The sequence below is a fragment of the Pempheris klunzingeri genome, chromosome 13, assembly GCF_042242105.1.
Source record: "Pempheris klunzingeri isolate RE-2024b chromosome 13, fPemKlu1.hap1, whole genome shotgun sequence".
In the NCBI taxonomy this organism is placed as follows: domain Eukaryota; kingdom Metazoa; phylum Chordata; class Actinopteri; order Acropomatiformes; family Pempheridae; genus Pempheris; species Pempheris klunzingeri.
Window position 1 is genome coordinate 21,992,725 of NC_092024.1, and position 21,518 is coordinate 22,014,242.

Sequence of the window (21,518 nt, forward strand, 5' to 3'; positions counted from 1 at the left end):
TCCTGTCTGCTGTGCCTGTAGTGGGACTAATAAAGGAATATCTTATCTTATCTTGATACAATGAATAATGTGCAATTAATAAATGTGCAAAAATGCTTGTTCTAAATTAGGAGCTCTGTGATGAACGACGACGTGAACAAGACTAGAAATCTGACCTGACGTTAACGTCGCCTCTCTGTGCTACTGACACAGTTTGGTTGTTACCTAAAGGTTTTCATTTTCAGAATTCATCGCCCACTTACTTTGAATAAAATCTGTAAAATACGAGTATGTGATTATGTGACATTGACCTTATAACGGGACAAAGTGTTGGTTAAGGGGAAGTTTTGACGTGATGGTAGTGCTAGAAAAATGGTTATGGGCTCAACAGCATTACAAGGAATCCTCCTCTTAAGGCCAGAAATATACTTATCAAACATTATGACGATCTAGACGGTTCTTTAGATGTGATGTTGCTGTGGTGGAAAATGTCTGACGCCTCATTGAACACAAGCACACGCAGATATTTACATCACTACTACTTTTTATTTGGCAAACAGCTTGAGATAGTCTCTCTTTTTCAGTGTACAGTATATATATACTATAATAAACCAACACATTCTGTTTGATAACCATTTTTTTCTCATTTTACATATTACAGCTTACAAATATAGCTGATCTTTTTGACAAAATTACAGATTCTGTTTGACACCTAAATTAGTATGCTATATAAAAATCCACACATCTTACATTCATGATTAGAAAAAGTAGGCTATATGAAATCAGGAAAAGAAACGGAAAAAGAAACAAACAGAAAAACAAAACACCACAGTACGCAATTTCAAACAAATCCAATCAGGAGGAGGGGAGTCAAGGTTTCACAAACAGAGTAGTATGTATTTCACTCTGAATCCAATGTTAAGTCCTCTGAGAGAAATTTGCTGCTATTCCAAAATCATCAGTACAGAGAAGATATCAAGGAACAACAACAATACTGTCACATAAGAAGAAGAATGGTTAAATCTCTGTACTCGGCCCAAAGTTAGAAACTAATGCCTTGCCATGGATTATAATGGATAGTTGATAGAAACTAAACTTTGCATTGCAAACTGTACATATTACTTCATACCTCACAATCTCTCTCTTCTCTCTCTAGTGCCGTCTTAAGCTTCAGTCCAAGGATTATGCAAATGCACCCAAGCTTTCCTTTCATGCCTTGCTATCTCAGCATGAGACATCTGCTTAAATTGGACATCTTTCTCACATCTGTAAGACAAAGTTTAACAGAACTGCATGAGGGAGCTGCCATTTGGATATTGGGAAAGCAACTAAACCGTAATAAAATCCGGCACTGAGAATGCCTTGTTGACAGGCAAACTTTTTTTTTTTCTCTCTCCTTGATGTGTGCAATAATTGAATCAGCACAGAGCAGTTTTTGTACCATGAGGATGGACTGAAAAGTTGCTGTCTGAAAAATACAGCTGGCCTGTTTTTGCTTCACTGATGGGTCCGCCTTCTCTGGGAGACCCGAATCTCACCAGTGAAGTCCTGTTTTTATACACAGTATTGCTGAATATTGAGCTTTGCATTCGGTTTATTGAGAAGTTACTGTTTGACTTGCTACTTTTTTTTCTTGTGTAGGATACATGTCCATTGGCATCACATTGTATCAAAAACCCAGATGAGTCATGCTTTAAGCAAACCAGTGCCTAGAAATTTTCTTTTTTTTTTTTCTTCTTTTTGTACTGTAGATAACAAGATAATCTTTCCAGACGTCTGGATTATTACATGACAACGTTTGCAAGCATTGATCTAATCATAACATCTAAATAGAAAACAAGACCAGATTATTCTAAAACTCATCTCTGAACACTTGTTCACAAAAATAAAAAAAGGGATGCATTTTGTTGAATTCAAAACCCACAAATGTATTTTTTATTGACTTTTTTTTGTTTTTTTTTTACCTTTACCTGACTTTCCTCTTTACTAGCAATGCACCAGAACTATGTTGGACTTTGATGTGGAACTGGAAGGGACTTTGATATGTAAACACTGCGGCAAAGCCAGATGTAAGACAACACACTCAAAATACAAGAACCAGTAACTGTGGAATGTAAAGAGGCAAACAGAGAACTACGGATTACTTTCCAGTTCGGTGTAACCACACAATAGGATCATTTTGTACTTAAAAGATAAACTGTCATCATGATAAATAAATATTTCATTTGAATTTAACCTAAAATACTTTTTTTTTTTTTATATATTGCCATAATATATTCTAATATATTCATAATTTGATAAAGATTTCACTATATGTTTTGGTTTGTGCTGTCGTTCTAAATAATTACATATAATATATACCTGTGGAATGTATTTTGTCATTCGGCTGAGTACTTAAATTCCACTTTAGAAATGAGGTTCTCTAAAGAGCTGGCAGGAAGCTAGATGAAGGACAGATTAGTGATGTGTCTATGACACACACACACACTCATGCACACACACACACACACACACGCACACATACGCTCCTTTTTCCTCTCCCTAATGAACACTGACATTTGTTGGAATGACTTAGGAACTAAATTTGTACGGGCACAAGTGTCCTTCATAGAAAAAGGGAGAATCACAGCTAAAAGGTGCAGGAATGTAAAGGATTTACCACTGCACAATGACAGAAATACAAAAGGGAAAGATTTACTTTGCAGTGGCCTAAGTTCAGAACTCTTACTACTTATTTTGCCCATGGAAAAGTATTTAAGTACTTATCAACACAGTGTAAGTATGTAAAATTTACCCAAATGTAAAACCACAATGTGAGTGCAAAGTGTCAAAAAGGTTACTGTTCATACTTCCATTGTGCCGTTATACCTTTCTACATTCTCTACAATGTACACTGGCAGCATTTTTATCACTTACACAGTATTAGTGAGTACTTTAAACACTTACCCACAGATTAACACACAGATGAATACACTGCAGCAAGGGTATTGTAAAATGTAGCCATAAAATGTAAAGGTGTGAGAGGAAAACATGGAGGTATATGGCACTGAACGATCTGACGGGGGTCAAACGGAGGTGAAACAGGGAGTTCTGGGCGGTCCTGTTTTTTCGGTAGAACTTTTTTTTTTTTTTTTTTCCCAGAGAGATGCTGTCTGTCCATGTTTGGAAATCAGTTCCCACGGCGCTCATCTCTCCTCCTCACACGACTTCCCACATTTCCAGTGCTTCACCTGTAAGAATGTTCTTATCGGATACAAAAATCAAAACAGTCGCTACTCCTCCTTCCTTTTTTGCTTCCATACAGTTTTGCATTGAAAAAAATACGTTTTTTTTTAATCCTCGTTTCTTTTTTTCTCCTTTTTTTTTTAATTCTAGATGTCTTTTTTGTGGATCCAGAACTTGTCTCCATCTGTAGCTACATGTGTTGGGCATCCATTATGTCCAAGTATTTGGCCTCAATGATATGAGGAAGCACGTTGTTCCTAAACACAGAGCACACAGAATGTATGTCAGTAGTTAGTTGTCAGGCTGAGAAAGAAAACACAAGAAAAACAAACGCCACACCATCAAAATGTCAGATCTTATCGGGTAAGATTCATAACTTCCTTCTCTGCATACCGGTCGCCCACGATACAGTGGTGGCTGATGTACAAGTATGTGAGTGGACACAGTGGCACTACAGACTTAAAATCTTCAAGTTTACATTAATAATTTTTCTTTTTAATGCTGCCACATTACTATAGTTGCTGTTGAGGCAGCACAAGCAGGCACCAGTCCAAGCTGTGCATGATATTTACATTAAAGCCGTTTTTCTACAATGAGAAAAAGTGTTGCCTGTAATGATGAACCTACAGAAGAATATCATCCCACTCTGCAGTTCCCCTCAGCTCCACAGAGCAGTTTAACCTCTTTTGGCTCATTATTTTGATTTGTCCACAGTTTAAATGATTTGGTTCAGTCTCGCTGCTTTGATTAGCGTCGTTTCACATCACACAATAGAGATTTACCCGCTGTACACTACCGACAGACAGTTTGTGAGCCAGATGTTTCTCTCAGGAGGTGCTGGAAACCGAATATTGGATTTGCGCTCAGCAGGTCACCAGAGACTCGACTTTAAATGAATGCTTATGTTCTCTGTCTGCTCGACGTGTACGTGGGCAACTGTTTGCTAGCCTTGTTGTGTTTGCATCTTGCAAATGTGCTTCATAGACACGCTGAAATCAAATCCTCACAAACAAAGGATACTGCAAATGCTTCAACCCTGAAAAGTGCTGAATAAATGAAGTTCACATGCTTTACAAAGACAAACCACCATTTTGTGCTGAAGATATTCCACTAGTTTGACTGAGAAAGAGTGCAGGTAAATTATTCGGTGAATTTACAAATATCATATATAATGCACTACGCCCATCTGTCACTTCACACTGTCTGTTTAGTCAGACTGTGCAGATGAACTGCAGCTCAGAACATTTGTATCTGTAACAGAAATGCAAGATGTTCCAAGCTGAAGCACATTAAACTCAGTTATAGAGTTTAAAAATGTAATTAGGAAACCTAGACTTGATTATTTCCCAGCTCAGTGGTGCTTAGAGAGAGTTTTGACAACAATAGACATGTCCACAGGTTTTACTGTGGCTCAAACACTTTTTCATCCAGAGGCAGATTCAGGTCAGACAGAGCACTCGGTACCTGTGTGCTGCTGAATGTCATCAAGGTTTAAAGCACTTGAGAAAATCATTTTCCGTCGTACCTGATTGGAATTAGCAGGATCATGAGGAGAGGGAAGATCATCTTCATGTACGGTATCGGGTACATGCCAAACGTACACAGTACCAGCAGCTGCATCATCTGCAGGAAGGTGAAGTAGTGGATCTTTCTCTGGGGCACTTTGCGGATGTAGTGGGTAGGCGGGTAAGACGTCTGCGGGAGGGGAGAGGATCAGGAGAGATTAAAATACAATCTGCCCTGAGGTTCTTTTCCTCACTGTCCTCAGCTCTCCTCCAGTCTTAAAGAAATGACTAAGGGAAGTGGACGGCCCACACACCTCTAAGAAGTGCTCTGTGGGCTTTAGATCATAAATAACATTTAACTTTCAGTGGATGCTTTCTTATAAGGGAAAATACATGTCTTTATAACACGAGGGGTCTCCTGTGTGAATGTGTGAGAAGCTTTTAAAGCTGCATTCAATAAGATTTTTATGTAAAAACATAGCACTCTGAGTGAAGCTGCAACAAGAACAAACTCATCTCCCCCAACTGATCCGGTGTCAGGTGTGAGCCTCTCTAACAGCAGGAGTTGATGAGGCAGAATTTACCAGACAGCTCTGCAAAGAAAACTATTTCACAATCTGGGTGACTCCCCACAATCGTTCTGGAAACACGGCTTATCTGGAAATTTCAAAAGCAAGACTCAACAAATCTGGAGTCTGAAATGCGTCTCGTCAAAGGAAAGAAGATCGTGTCGTGAAATGGAAGCTTCCTGTTAAGGCAGTGACCTTGTGATCCGCTTCAGATGTGATTATGACAGGAGCATCTTGGTTAGTTGAATGTTGGGACAACAAGATAAAAATCAGTAAATAAAAGTAAAATACAAAATCACTGGCTGAGGAAACTGAATGTACATATCTATAAAATATGAAAAAATGAACTACTGGACACAAAATGTCTGCTGCTATACTTCACTGTATAGACCATTTAAATTCCTCACGCATGTGGAAGCTGTGCGCTGGACCTCGACTGGCCTCCAATCTAGCTGCAATCATCATGAGCACAGAGAAACTTTCCTCTCCAGCAGATGGATGTGAAAGCAGCCTTCTAGTGTCAAACAGCACATCATTCTGCACAATGAAGCTCAAACATCCAAGTAAGGCAACAATGAGAAAAAACCCATTTTCTGGGGAAGGGGGACGCTTCATTCTTCCTCTTGTTGGACAGTTACCTCTATCTGCCATTTGGAGGCGCCAGTGTGTGAAGTTACCAAGTACAGTTAAGAGGAAAATGGCAAGTGGTGTTTTCAGTGGGAAGGTTAAATCAGACACACAGGACAATGGATCCTTCGGAAAAGTGTTCAGCAAATATTTTGTTTCATGTTTTAATCTGACTGTCCATGTTAAGGAGCTCAGCAGTCGGATAATGAGTGAAAATGGGTGTCAGAAAGCGTCTTTATGTGGCTGCTACCTAACACTAGAGTAATAATGTCAATTTACTGGCCAATCTGTCTTAATTCACTAAACCCTACCCACCTGGTAGATTAAAACCAACAAAGAATTATATTTGCAAATATGATTTGACTCAGGCCCGGTCCTCCAACACTGGGCAGCCAGTCAACCGTTTGATCTGCAGAGCCCCGCAACCGACATATGGTCACACACACATTTACTCGCTCACCGCCTTACACCACACACACGCACACACTTGCTCACCTGCTCCTTGAGGAGGAGAGCCATGCGGTCGCACATCTGGTTTCCGTCGATGGAGGTGAGGGCGATGTAGAGGAAGAGGCCGTACAGGACAGGTTTGGGGATCCACTGCAGCGGGAGGGGCAGCAGCAGCACCGACACGCCGATGAAGATGTTGGCAGTCAGGGACGTCAGCCGGGTCTCCTTCACCTGGACGATACTGATGAGACAACCAAGGCGCATGAACAACCACGCACACACACACACACACAATAACCTGCACAAATGAATGGCTACTGGAAAGCACACAATTGTTTTATACAATACAGCAGACAACGTTTTTCCAGGATTTTCTTATCAGCGTTCCTGCACATTTTCCATTCGAAAATTCTCAGCTTTTCAGACCAAATCTCTGCAGTTTGAGGAAAACCTATTTTTTTCTGATATTGGACTGAGTGGAACAAACTGCTAAGATACTAAGATATATTATCAACAGGCCTTGTGTCTTGTTTAATCTCAATAAATGCAGAGAGAACAGACACTGGGAGTGGCTTTGATCCCACACAATGAAAAACGTTGTTCACTTGTTTTGACACGAGTTCTTTCGGTCACATGGCTCCTCATCTTGCCATTTCAATAAATGTTCTATCATTAATCATTATCTAATTTAATGCCCTTTTGGCTGTTTTCACATTCTCTGATCATCAGCAGGTTTGCTGTACTGTCTGTGTGGCTGAGCTTAAAGGATAAGTCCACCATTTTTTTTTTTACACATATTGGGTTCAAAATGTTTTGGCCTTGGACCAATAGGTCACCTCCTTCAGCAGCCATGAACAGGCTGTAATGGCTGCGGTTGTATCCTTCAGGGCAACTGTGCCTGATCAAAGTATGTCCACTAAAAGTGCTTATTTTTGTCACTGAAAGGCTCAGATTGTTATACAAAGTGTCCGACAACATTAAGGAAAGGATCCCTGCAGAGATAGACCTGTAGGGTCCTGACTAAATTGACAAAAACAGGACATTTAACAAAATCCACTACTGTCTGATCAATCAGTTTGTTTGAGTTCGTGTTTGACATCCAAAAATTGCGTTGAATCCGAATGAACCCTTTAGATCACTAAAGCCATTCAATAGCACAAACAAACAAACTGATCGAGACAGCAGCTCGTGGAATAACACTGTTTTTGTCAATGGTGTCAGGTGGCTGTGAGGCAGCAGTAGATCAGCTACTCCGGTGTTCTGCAAGGTAAATTACTATTTTTGTCGATGGAGTCAGGGGGGTTTGAATAGTACAATACAACAGCTGTTTCTAATGAAACAAAAAGGATCTAACACGTTTGTCTCTGTAAGGATCCTTTCCATAATGCTTTCAGACGCCTCAAACAACAATCTGAGACTGTCAGTAGCAAAAACAACCACTTTTAGAGGGCATATTTTGATCTGGTGCAATTGTTATATTACAGCCATTGTAGCCAGCAGAGGGGATCTATTGGAGAAACACACACCAGTCATTCTGAGCCCCATAGTATGTAAAAATAAGGCCAAGGTTTAAAAAATACTAGTGTTACCCTTTAAATTGGCCTCATCCCTCTGTCTTAACCAAGACAGGCAGGGTTGTAGTAGCTTTTGAGGATAAAATGTGGAATTAAGTTTTGTCTTGTTTAAGTATAATTGAAACATCCATCCACCCACTTATCCTGTCCAGAGAAAGGTGAAACTAATGACAGCACAAGAATTCATTAAATAAGTGGATCCCAAGTTGGAGCCCACAAAGGGGTCACAAGATACACCTGCGAGGAGGCAAGACACTTCCTCTGACCTCTCTTTTCTTCTTCTTGAATACCATTACCTCCTCAGGCCTCTAACACTTACTCCAATTAAAGCGTCTTCTAAGGGAAAATCTGTCTTTGTTTACAACTCATGGACATATTGGACACGAGGAAGCTGCATGTTTGAAGACACTGATTCTTTTTTCAGACTTAAAACTAATGGACACAGTGTGTAAAACCTTTAATAACCACCTCAAAATCAACTCTTCAGACTTTCCATGTGTTTTATTTATTGCTATTAATTACAATTATTTTTAGTTTTCACTCCTCTGAATTCAGTATTTTATACTCTAAATGAATTCTTATTTTTACTGTGGAATTTATGCAACTCTGCTCATGACAGGCGCTGTACAAGTAAGCCCACTCACTTTTTAAATGCTGACACATTGGAAATGTTGGGAACCACTCCTTAAAGTAATCACTTTAGCAAACTTTCATAGCTAATCAGATTTGAAAATTTCCAGACATGCACATAATTTTAAGAACCCTAAATTGCATATTTTCCTACAACTAATATCTCTAATTAGATCTGTTCCTATAAAAGATTGTCCCCTATGCCCCATTTATCACACTTGACAACTTAACAAACCCTTAATATATGCTAACTATAACTTTGCACATATCTGTATGGCCAGAATGATGAACTCAATCCTCTCATCTCTTAAAAACAGCCTCACCTCTTCCGCTCAGACAGAAAATGATTAGTTACATAGTAATCATGCAATCAGGGAAGAGAAGGATACAGTAGCCAGCAACACAGAATTACAGTCACCACATGCTCTGAAGGCGACCTTTAATTGAGTGTCTGATTAGCGCTGGCGATGAGGGGGCGGGCAACTCACGTCTCATAGAGGTGCCCCCCCTCCACGCGCTGCTCCACAAAAGCCAGCTGGCGCACATGGAGGGTGGAGTGGGGGAAGGCGGCGTGCATCCAGGGCAACCCCAGCACCGACATCAGTATGTTAATGAGCCCGGAGAGCATCAGGTCCCAGTGATACGCCGTGCCCTTCAGCAACCTGAGGAGCAATGCAGCTGTTACACTCTGCAGCACTGGCAACACCAGCCTGCTGCACCACAATGACAGGCTGAACCACGACAAGTCACATTAACCACACAAAGGAAGCAGGTGACAGAAACACACACACACACACACACACACTGGCACGAGTTCATTTACAAGCACACACAGATAGAGACGTGAAAACAAAATTTGCATACAGTAATATTTAGAAGTGGGCATGTGTGACTGTGGCTAACCCACACAGTCACAAAGGGCACCCTGCTCCTACGGTTAGTGATGCCCTTCAACACAACCTGAATGAGCTCGCTCATATGTTGCTTTAATTTGTCTCATTCAGCATACAAGAAAATCCATGTACATGTTGTGCATTCTCTCATGGTCTCCTACGACGCAACGCATGAATCAATATGTCACTGATGATGCCATGATAAGCCGAGCGTGACATTACAGTAACTTTACATAAAAGCATGACTGCGACCTTTATGATGCCACAGAATATTTTTCTGCACGTTAGTGAGGGATCACTGCTGTGCTTCTTCCCTGCCTCTCCAGTCGGCTCTGTAGGAGGGCGCCGCTCGTGTGTGTGTGTGCGTGTGTGTGTGTGTGTATCTTTTGAGGCAGGTTCACCCTAAAACTGTGAGGAGGTTGAGTGAGGGGAGGGTGGTGTCTGCAGCAATCCAAATACCAACAAAGTGATCACACTGATCACCAGACACGCGTCCTGCTGATGTGCCCTTGAGCATGACTTTGAAACCATCACACTGTAAAATCTAAAGTCTAACTACCTGGTTATCAAGCTTTATTTTCCCTCAATCACAACGTTTGAGTAAATAGGTTAAAAGGTTGTTTAGTGTGTGTTTATTTGCGTAACAATGACAGATATTTTCAATAAATGACTACAATTTGATAAATAAATACATTTTGACAGAACAAGATGAGATGCAGTAATAGATCTGTGCAGGTGGATAAAAAAGTCCAAAGGGTTCAATAAACAACAAAAATGATATTTTGAGGAAATAAAAAATAGCAGTAGATAAAAGAATAAAAGAGCAAAGCAGGAACAGAAATAGCTACAACTTCATCCTGCTTCTGTCCTATTATTAGTGACACATGAGGGATGTGAGGACGGTTAAATATAGCCAACTACTTTATTGGTCTGTCAGTTTGAATATTTTGTGTACAGTACAGTGGATCAAAATAGTACAATTTAGAAAACACTATGGAAACAGTGTTGAACAGACCAGGACTCTGAGAACTCACACTTTTGGTGCTATAGCTCTCAGTGACATTTAGATCCAATTAATTTCTTTCTAGCAAATGTAGATGATAATGGTTTAAACTCTGTCATTATATGTTTTCACTGTAGGGCTGCTAGATTGCTGATGGCTCTAAATTGGTCTGTCCAATGCAAATTTAGAAAAAGCAGGGGAAAAGCTCAACATGGTGTTTTGGCTCTGAGGCTTCTTCAGAGCTCCCTGACTGTGACAATTTGACTCAGATGTCAAGTTTCTGGCTCAGTTAATCTTCTCTCCCTAACAGACCGGCAAATGTCTGGTTTCGGCAGATCCCAGAGGTCTTTGGTGGCTTTTTGAAGGGCCATAGAAAGAGTTTAAACCAGTTAGCAATAATTAGGATCCCCAGTTTCCCCCTCACTAATATCATCCCTTTAGGCAGCACAGACAGTTGTGACAAATCTGAGTCATATATAACATGAAGAACAATTGTATGACTATATGACGTCATCTTTGGGTTTACCTGTTCTCTGGTGCGTTGGTCAGCGAGACGACAATGTTCTGGTCGATGAAGATGAGGAGGGCCAGGAGGAAGCCGAGGCCCATGGCGCTGACAACGTTCATGGCCGACAGACGCTCAAACGGAGCCACGTTGAAGACGGGCCGGTCGTGAACTTTGAAGACAGGAACTGTTCAGAAAAGAATTAAGTTACAACTAGAGCTGAAATAATTAGTCACATAATTATAAAAAGCAATGTGATGACGTCAGTTTTGTCTCTTTGGCATTTTTCACTATTTCAAAAACAAAACAATACATTGATTTATTGAGAAAATAATCTGCAGGTTAACTGGTAATGAAAATAATTGTTAGCTGCAGCCCTAATTATGACTGTGGGTTTAATTCAACAGTGAGATTTTACTCTTTCTCAATGAATGTGCTCCTCCTTTGTTAGATAACTGTAGCTTAGGACATGACCTACTTGATTATATCTCTATAATAGCACTGATATAAACATCAGTTCCTTTTGTGGACTAAATGGTGATAGAAATTCAATTTTGAAAGAATTTTTGTCCGACATTTACTGTCTCTACTTCCTAAAACTCATCAGATTCCATCTTCACAAACATAACTGTCTCCCAAATGGTTGTGATGACTCACATTTTCACACCAATGATTGTTTTCTTAGAGTGGCTGGATCTTTTTCAAATTCTGCATATCTCATTTAGGACCGTATCCCCTCAAATGCTGCTGAATTAAGTGCAGTTGGTTGAATTTATGAGGAAATGACAATACAATAATGGGTCTATTATCTTGTGACTTATTGTCTCTAGAGGTAAAGGAACAGAAAATTGGCAGGGCACTTAAATTTAAATTCACTTGAGGGTTTGGCGCTCCTCTCTGTGTTTCTGTGTCGACCCCTGGAGAACAGCTGCTGCCTTGGCAACAATGAATGGAGATTCAAAATGATGCTAAACAATAGAGGACACAAACTGAAAATCTCCATGTGTTTAGGCTTGTGCCTTGAACACCAACAGCTTTGTTTTACAATTACTTTCCTTCATGTTTCATATTAATGCCATGTTGTCAAACTGTTATCTTACTAAACAAGCGCTGTGTGTAGATTCAAAGGATCTCAAATTTTGAACATTTTTCCATCGGTCATGTTTGCCCTTGTCAACAGCACAGAAACATAACTGCTAATTACTTCGTCCTTCATTACAAAGCTGTGAAATCGTATATGCCTGTGCATGTGGTAGAGATCCATAAGGGAGGAGATATTCTGGGCAAACAGTGTCCCTGAAATTAAAGTTCTAGACACTTTCTGCTTAGAAAGTGATGATGGTGTAGCGTTTCCAATGTTTGGGGAGCTATAAAACTCTTCTGGCTGAATCGTTAGACCAAAAAAATGAGTTGCTGTGCTAGAAAATATCTGGTTCTTTTACAAAAAGCGAAAAGGTACAAGCCATGACAAATCAAGGAGGAGGGGGGGGGATAACCATGACCTCCAATGTGCACTTTGTTAAGTACAGTGAGCGGAAGCTAAAGATTCCACATTTAGGACACCTGATAATACAACCTGCAGCTTAAATCAATTCAGGTTGGGAGTCTGAATCACTTTTGAATGATTTAGCTCTCTGAAAGGCCTCTTTGCCATAGCAACAGCAGCTGAGATTCATGGGTATTGTAGTATTTGGGAAGATCTTCTGCACCAAAGATGATTAAAGCCGACGTCGATTCAAAAGACGTCCGAGTCTCTCTGTTGAAAAACTAGTAATAGATTTTTTAAATGGCAATTCAAGGTGGGAAAAGTACTTCAGTAGGGTAACATCTCCCCCTCTTTACATCTCAGTGCTATAGATATGGTTATTATGACCATGGTCATGTAGGCATTAAATGATGCATTAAAATGGCAACTATTTTTCTTTTTTATAACAGTTACCATTTTAATGAGTTGGTGTTTTATACCTTATACATCAGTGCAAAATATCTATGATGTTTACATTTCAGAAATCATCAAATCTATTCAATCTTAATGCACATACAGGTTTACCAGTAACCTCACTGCACGCCTGGTCAGAAACGTCTTGCTCATTGCTCGTAAAAAAAAGCCGCTGTGCATGATTTGATCCTGACAATGTCATCAGAAGTGCAGCCAGCCAATTTTCTATTAATCCAAGGATGATGAAGTAACACATTTCACTAAACTGTCTTAATTGATTTCTAGCTCACAATAAAAGAGTAAAGAATTGTGAATGTATTGTGACTCACACTATTATTAAACTGTACTGGTTACATTAAGCATGAAAAAATAACTCTGGTGAAGCAACAAATGATACTGACGCTCAATGTCACTGAACAGGTAGGAGCCGATGAAGGAGAACATGAGCACTGAGATCGGCAGAGCGCAGTCTGACAGCACCTCCCTCACTTTGGCATGCAGGAACGGACTGAGAGAGAGAGAGAGAGAGAGAGAGAGAGAGAGAGAGACAGAGAGAGAGAGAGACAAATAATAGAGGAATACAATTACTGTGGACAAGACAAGGACAATGGCTGCAATCCTGACACTGCTTAAGTACCTTGGTCCGCCTTTTGCTTACACAATTGAATCCAGCTTTGAGGTTGATTTGATTACTGGGAGCAATCAGAAGTAGAATATTAATGCTTATTAAATCACAGGCTGGAACAGAAGCTTCGACAGAAAAGAGAGCTTTGTGAGAGCCCATCTGGAAAGTTCCTGCAAGCTCTGTCATTCCTGACAATCTTTACAGTCAAGGCCCAACTCAGCAGTATTCATCCTAGCCGGCAGTGCTTCCTTCCAAACACCATTTAAACTTCTTCAGTGATTTATCTAAAGAGTGCCGCAGCACTGCAGTGCTGCACGTACCCAAGGGCGGATCTACCAGGGTGGCGTGGGGTGGCAGCTGCCACCCTTAAAAATAAAGTTGTGGCTGGTCAGAAATTTACAAGAGTGAAACACAGATGTCTGAGCACGTGCCTCCCATAGATGGGATGTGTGGGAGATGTGAGATAGTCAGGAGGTCAAAAATAGATTTTATCCCCATAAAATAGGAAACAAACAAACAGCCTTGCCACAGCGTGGTGCCCCGACAGCTTTCTGTGCAGTCTCTCCCAGCTGCACACAACAACTGCTGATGGCTTTTATTTCCTGCTTGATGTGTTTATAGGGTTCCTGTGTGAAATCAAAAATGAAACTCAACTTACATAACAAACATATTTCTACCCAAACTATCATGTTTTGCTAAACCTGGACTTGGACTTGGAAAAGAGTCTGAAGATTTGGAAAAAAAATATTTATTAGATATTCAGTTATTTACTCATGTGCCACAATAATATATTAAATCAGCATATACACTGTGCATTTCTCCATGCCACCCTCTTGACATCCATTTCTACATCTAGATCCAGCCCTGCACATACCTCCTTTTGAACTGATAGAGGGTGTAGCCCATCCATAATGTCCCGAGCATCAGCAGGAGGCAGAGGACAGGCCTCTCTCGAGTGCACTGGATGAAGGACTCAGGGAGGGCGTTGAGCACCAGCCCGGCTGCCACCTCACTCCTGTTTCCCCCGAGCAGGTCTCCACCCTGAGGGAAGTCCTGTATGCTACTGTTAGCCAGCGTCGGGGCGTGGTAGTACCTGTGAAAGACTGGCCACACATCCACAGTGTTAAGTTAAGCTGAAACTAAGGAGACTGTGACTGTGTCATCTGTTTGTGTTATTTACGCTGCAATCAGAAGAGAAACATGGGAAAAAAGAGCATTTAGGAGTAATGTTGAATGAGGAGACATGGGTGGCAAGGACCGCAAACTGTGCAGAGGGAAAGCGAGATAAACCTCATCTGAGTTGTGGCTCTGCACTGAAACCTGATCAACTGGATCATAAAATAGTTGCTCAAGGTGCGCAGGACTATTTAGTTTTTTGGACATTTGGCTCACACATAGATCATCAAACATGTTTAAAATCAGCTTAATGAGTATGACCGGCAGCTACTGGATCAAAGGTCAAATGATTTACAATCCTTAAACACCATCTTTGCACTGGCAACACCAGCTGTCCAAGGCCGTATTGGACTCAGTCCACTGAAATCAGTCCTGACACCCATATCAGATCAGCATAAACAGTATAAACAACCCACCAGTCATACTGTGCGTGCGCTTCTTTCACGAGCTTTATGCTGAAGGTCGGGATGTCAAACTCTCTAGAGCAATGCTTTTACAACTTTTACAACTCAAATAAAAATAAAAACACAACCTTATGAGCACGAGTGCCACATAAATAAAAACTAATTTCTATCATCACTTTCATTGGAGAGTGTGTGACACGACCTGCATGCTGCTGCCTCCGCAGCTTTTTCATCAAACCAGGAAAAAGTTATGCGGCAAGCATGCCTGTGTATCCAGTACAGGGTGCTGGATACAGTACTCAGTATTCATTCATGTTACTGCAAAATATTTTGGATGAAAAGTGTCAACGAAATGGCATAGGTTAATGTTATGGTAATGGCATATGAGCTCGGAGCATATTTTACAAATGGTGTTTGAAAATTGAACTACTGCACTGGCAATCTCAATAACAGGACAACACTGCATTCAAAATAAATTACATTCTGCTATCGTCATCTCGTTTTTTGGAAATTAAATTGTGTAAAATATTTATGATATACTAAGATGAGGTGCAGTAAAGGCAGGGGTGGTGTAATAGGGCTGCAGGCTGGGCTCAAAATCTGGATTGATGAATTTAGTACACGGTATCTCTCTCTCAGCCTCAGTCCGCTGACCCACAACAGTCACACAGAAACTAATGTGTTTTTTGTTTTTTTTGCCTTCCCACCACTAAAATATCTAGAAGGTTCTGTTTTTTTCCCTTATGCTAGACAAAATTCTCACTTTAGGGCCTTGACCTGAAGAAGGACTGCTCTTATTAGATTAATTAAGTAGTTAGTCATTTGAGTCTTGGTTGTGTGAGAATTCTTCAGTTGTCTTTTCAAGTCTATTTTCAGGGAATTAACTATAAATTGTTAGGGATTACTGAAATCTGCTTTATCTGGCGTCACAATAACGCCAAAAATATGGTTTGTTCTTTAATAAGCACAAGATTTTAACAGATCCTCCTGAATGGGATAACAATACTGAAAAAAAAAAACTATTTGCCAGCTTTTAATTAAATGGACAAAATGATTTGTTGAGTAGATCCTGTTCCTCTGGGTGGGAACAACGTGAACAGTGGTGTAAAGAGGATAGACATCTGCCATGTGTGTCAGCAACTTACTTTTGACAGTGCCTTTCACAGCATCTACCACAAACGCAATGGAAATGAACAGAGCAATGACCTCCTCCGTTGACCTAGAAAAACACAGAGGCATTACAGAAGCCACAGTCAAGGTTGTTGTGGTGCAGTGCATGTAAAAAAAAAATAAGGTGTTACACAACTGTTGATATGAACAGTAATAAAAACTAATCTTAATGAGAAAATAATTAATTCTCCATCCATACTGTGTTTACTTACAAAGTATTGATGGAAACAAAATTAATCTTGGACAAATAATTGATGGCTACGGAAAAAAAATCATGTAAAGAAGCATTCTGTCTTCAATTTTGTTTGAATCGCTGTACCTCTAAGACGCAGATGGGAAAGAAGTAGACCTGCAGGCAGATATAACAGCATCCGAGCCACCCACTGTAGCCTGGCATGCAGAGTTTGTACTGAACAAAACATTAAAACTACCGAACAAACAGCTGTGACTAATATTACATTAAAATAAAAATCTTTGCCCCAAAAAGCACTTACACACGCCACATATATGCATAAAGTAACACAAAGCAGAAATGAGTGTAAACAGTTAAATAAGTCAAAATCCTGAAAGAGAATAAAACAGATTTTAGGACCTGATTGGGTACATTTGCTCCTTTTAGCTTTTCCTCGCAGAGTTTAGTTGAGAGAGAGAGCAAAGCGTATGAAAGGGTATTTAATATCCTTTGGTTTTTGCTAAAGGGACTCAAAAAAGGGAACCAGAAGCAAAGATCTGAAACTGTGGATGTGTGGGAGCCGGAAGGGGAGCTGTCACACAGAATAGACTGTGCTTCCTTTAAGAAATGTTTGTTGTATGAAACAGACAGACTTTTCTGTTGAGTGCCAGTGATTTTGCTGCAGAAACTGGCGTGACCACCCAATTTAAAACATTTCTCTGTTTGACAGAGAGGGAAGCACAGCAACAGATAAAAGAAAATGTAAGAATTGCTTCAATAAATTGGATTTTGCCGAACTGAAAACAATTAAAGTGAGTTCAGTTGAACAGCGTGAGTATATGAGGAATACCTTTTGAAGAGCTTCATAAGCAGGCTGACATTGAAGATCCCTCCCAGGATGAGGAAGAGGCAGTTCCATAAACCGATGCAGGCGTAGAAAGCTGGGAAGTCCAGGTTGTAGTCGTCACAGATTCCTCGGATCACTGCACATAAACAGAAAGACAAACACGAAGAGAAATGAGCAGATCATAACACATTGTCCTCAAAATAAACACTAACACAACATTACGAGCCCTTACTACTAATGTGCCCCACAACATCAGGACTGTTTGGGTTTAAATCTTGATGACTGATGGATTCTTTGCTTCTTTTGCTAATGCAAATGAGGCAGCAGTAAACATGCCCCCCCCCCCAACACTGAACACTAACTCATGTGTCACCTTGGCTGTAATGAGCACAGACACTGCAGCGCCAACATCGGGCTAATCTGTGTAATTTTAGAATACAGAACCAAGAGGAAGAAAATTCAAGTTTCATCAAAATTCAATCCGTCGTGCCTGAGAAATTATATGTGCTAAGCAAACAAACAACGAGCCAACAGAAGCAGACTGAACCAAGTTTATTTAATTAAAAAAAGAAATAGGTTAACAGATCTCTGTGTACTCTGTAAATACAGATTCTTTCAAAAAACAAGAGAAAAGAGAATTTTTGCAGATGCTAACCTGCTAGTGAAAAACTGTGGAAGAACTTTGTTAAAGATTTCTACATCAGACATGACTGAGACTGATTTTACACACACACACACACACACACACGATGTAGGCAGAAAAACGCATTTCATCGAAACATAAAAAGGACTAAAGAATTGTAATGGGTTTGTTAAAACCATAACAATTTACCCGTAATCCTGAGCAGATTTGTGCGCAGATGAGTTACAACTTTACAAACAGGCGATTGTTGTGCTCAGACAGGCTGCTGGAAATGTACTATAATTATCCCCATGAGGATGTGCTTAGCACAGTTCTAACCCATTTACTTCAAAGATCATCACACCACAAACCCAACAAACCGCTTTGGTATTAAAACTACATCTTGGCATCGGAGTCTTTTCCTCATCACTGCCCGATTCTGCAGCTTCCAGCCGTCAAGATTGTTTAAATTCCAACCAACAAAACACTGCTGTTGGGTAAAAAACATATAACAGTTTATGTGCTTTGTCTCTCTGAAGTGAATATAAAGTTTACATGTTTCTTTATGTGATGAGCGAGTTTCCCCTGAAACCAACCATTACGTAACATAACTGAGGGAGAAAAGTTACTTTCTTTATTCCTGAAAAACACAAGTTTTTGGAGATGTGTGCTTTTTGCTTGACTGCACCAGGAACACTCATTAGGGGCATATGTGTGAACATACAGCTAAATTACTGGTTTCTGGTAAAAGACAGAGCACATGAGGACGCAAGAGTTTCTAGCTGCTGTTCTACACGGATGGGTGCCTCCCTGTCTTGATTTTTGACGTAATCTTCTTAGCACTCCACCCACCCCCCAGCCTCCCTCTCAAATCGGCCGTCGGCAAAAACTGTGAAAAGATAAGTGTATTTTGGCTGAGCTGAGCTGAATGAAAGAGGGAAAGCCTACCGCTGATGAAGATGGCGAGGGGAGCCGTGGTTAGAGGGATGACTAGAGGAGAGCCGGCGAACAACGAGTAGATGACCCCGCCGATGCTTTGGCCGATGATGGTCTTCCGAACATCTGGGCAGAGAAGACACACACAGAGAAAACTCACTGGGAAGCACTGATGTGTGCTAATTAATGTGCATGGATGTCTGCTAGCTTCTTCTGTAGAGCTGAACAGACGCTGAAGTAAATTTCCAATTAAATTTTTCAAACAGGGAATGCTAATATGATGCAAAGCACACACATTTCAAAGCTCCAGTAATATTCTTACATGGTGCTAAATGACAAGACCTCATTCACACTGACCCACACAGAATTTAATTTTGCTCTTTTGGATTTTACAACCTTTATTTTGTGGATTATACAATTACTTGTCCTTGTTTTATTGCCTTCTCTGGCTCTGATATCTTCCCACTTCCCCTTTTGTTCCTCATGTAAGGTGTTTTGTACATTCTGTTTTGAAAAGTACTGCATAAATAACATTTTTATGGCTGTACAGTTTACTGTATATGACAGACAAAGTGGCATTTAAGGAGAGAGATATTTTGTCTCAGCAGGTGGTGGAGACCAAACCAGAGCTCAAAGTAGATGCTGGACTTAAATTATTATCAGGTGGGCAGAAAGTCAGCTGTGAATGAGTGCTGGTGCTCCTCTGTTTGCTGTGTAAATAGGAAGTTATTTGCTAACAGATGCTTTAATTAGAAACATTATATGCCTGATTTGTGTCTGTGATCTTAGTGGCCAAAAACACAAACAAACAATTGAGATGAAATAGTTGTTCTGTTCAGGAAAAACACATGAATCTTATTTAAACTTGATGAATAAAGCCATATCTTTGAATTCCTTATAAATTACATTTGAACTAATGACATTACTTATAATGCAGTATGGGGTCATTGGTTTATCCCCTCTACTGTACACAGTCAAGTCCGCTGGTGCTCTTTGATTTCTATTTTCAGAATCTGCTGTTAAAAATAAAAGGCCAAACTCTGAATGTGAGGAAAAGTGCAGAGAAGTGCCCACGTGTCTACATTCAAATATGCGGTCATACCTATCTCGCCACGCGTGCTCTCATCGTTGAGCGAGCCGAAAGCGATGGCGGGGAGGAGGATGGCAATGTAGAGGAAGATGGCTGTGGTCATGTACTTCAGCAGGGTTTTATTACTGCCAACTATACCTGCAGGGAGACAAACACAAACACATGAGTCATATTCAACTCATAATGGAGCGGAGGAGGCTCAACACTTTAATTTCAAAATGACAAAAACATTAACAGAGTTCATTATTCAGTGCTTCTACATTATGGAACAACCACACCGTGCAGTAAAGCTATTCTACAAGGGCTGACACTACATACTGCCCTTTTAAAAGTAAGAGTAATTTGTTTGGGTTTTGTACCATCCATCATTTTGTAAGAGCAGTTATCACTTTTATCCAAATGATGGATAACTCATTTTGGAATAAAACACTTTAATTGGGCTCTAATGTGATCACAATGATTTTGGTCCTGTGACCTTCATCAGATGATCATTATCCGATGACACTCACAAGACAGAAATATCTCGATTTTGTTACAGCCCAATGAATATGTTTGCATTATCCTGAAATGAGAGAGGACTGAAAGAGGGCAGCCGAGGAGGAGAATCCAACAAGAAGAATGCTTAAATGCACTTTACTCCTCTTTACTTTACAGTGTTTTTTTGGGGGGGGGCAATCAAAGTCAACTGAGCCATTTAATCTGGGCTACTTAAGCAGTTCCACTCACTTTAAAAAAAAAACTCTATGCAGGTCCTGAAATTCACAAGCATCTCTGGCAGAAACAGCAACTAAAAACAGTCTGAATTATTTGTTTTCCTCTTGAAAATACCAAATTCTAAAGGTCAAGTTGCATGTGTCCATTTGTGTGACTGGGGACAGAAACCCTTTCACACATTTGTTGATAAAGAGAATGATTTGATGAGTCAATAAAACCACCAGCCTGCTGAGACTGCAATGGGAATGTATATGGCAATGTCCTTGTCTGATGACTTGGGAAATTACAATAATATTGGATGTATGGGAACATATGGGAGCAGTAAGACATCTGAGACAGTCATTTTAGCAGGAGACAACCCTCGATGTGACACAGATGCAGCGCAGATGTATCTGAGGCAAAGGGTGACAGATAAATGAGGAGCTGCCAGAGGCACCCCGGTGCGGCATAATGAGGAAGATGATTCACTTTCACTACAAGTCCAGGTCCAGCCTACCATCTGTGAAGTCAGAGGGGTAGAAAGGCAGCCTGCGGCACAAGTCCTCATAAATCCCCCGTCCGGCTTTGAAGAAATCTTTACACTGTGGACAAAAGGGAAAAGGTTAGATTTCAACAAGGACACACAGTCCAGGAACAGCTGCAGCAGCGTGCAGACGTAGACGTGCCAGTGTGCACCATCTACAGGCAAGGAAAGTAATAGTTTCTGCAAATGTGACACTTCTGCCACCTGTAGACTTTGAGTGCTACCACTTTTTTTTTTTAATAGATATGTTTGAAATGTTTTATTCTTTAGTGTTTGAACCGCATAAATGCAAGGACTTTCTGCTGAATATCGAAAGACGTGCAGACTTTGCTCCGAGGGT

The 21,518-nt window shown here is 40.4% G+C and overlaps 1 protein-coding gene across 2 annotated transcripts in view; it reads right to left on the minus strand.

The window, feature by feature from the left end:
- Window positions 1–511: 511 nt before the first annotated feature.
- slc4a11 (solute carrier family 4 member 11) overlaps window positions 512–21,518 on the minus strand; it is a 103,927-nt gene continuing 82,920 nt past the window's right edge. For both annotated transcript variants that reach the window (XM_070842607.1, XM_070842608.1), the window contains exons 9-20: window positions 21,152–21,236; window positions 19,954–20,079; window positions 18,864–18,977; window positions 17,297–17,429; window positions 16,250–16,323; window positions 14,399–14,627; window positions 13,301–13,407; window positions 10,982–11,147; window positions 9,048–9,221; window positions 6,401–6,596; window positions 4,730–4,899; window positions 512–3,461 (exon numbers count right to left, since the gene is read on the minus strand). In XM_070842607.1, coding sequence (XP_070698708.1) covers window positions 3,395–3,461; window positions 4,730–4,899; window positions 6,401–6,596; window positions 9,048–9,221; window positions 10,982–11,147; window positions 13,301–13,407; window positions 14,399–14,627; window positions 16,250–16,323; window positions 17,297–17,429; window positions 18,864–18,977; window positions 19,954–20,079; window positions 21,152–21,236 — 1,641 coding nt within the window. In that variant the 3' untranslated portion in view covers window positions 512–3,394. The remainder of the gene's footprint in view (window positions 3,462–4,729; window positions 4,900–6,400; window positions 6,597–9,047; window positions 9,222–10,981; window positions 11,148–13,300; window positions 13,408–14,398; window positions 14,628–16,249; window positions 16,324–17,296; window positions 17,430–18,863; window positions 18,978–19,953; window positions 20,080–21,151; window positions 21,237–21,518) is intronic.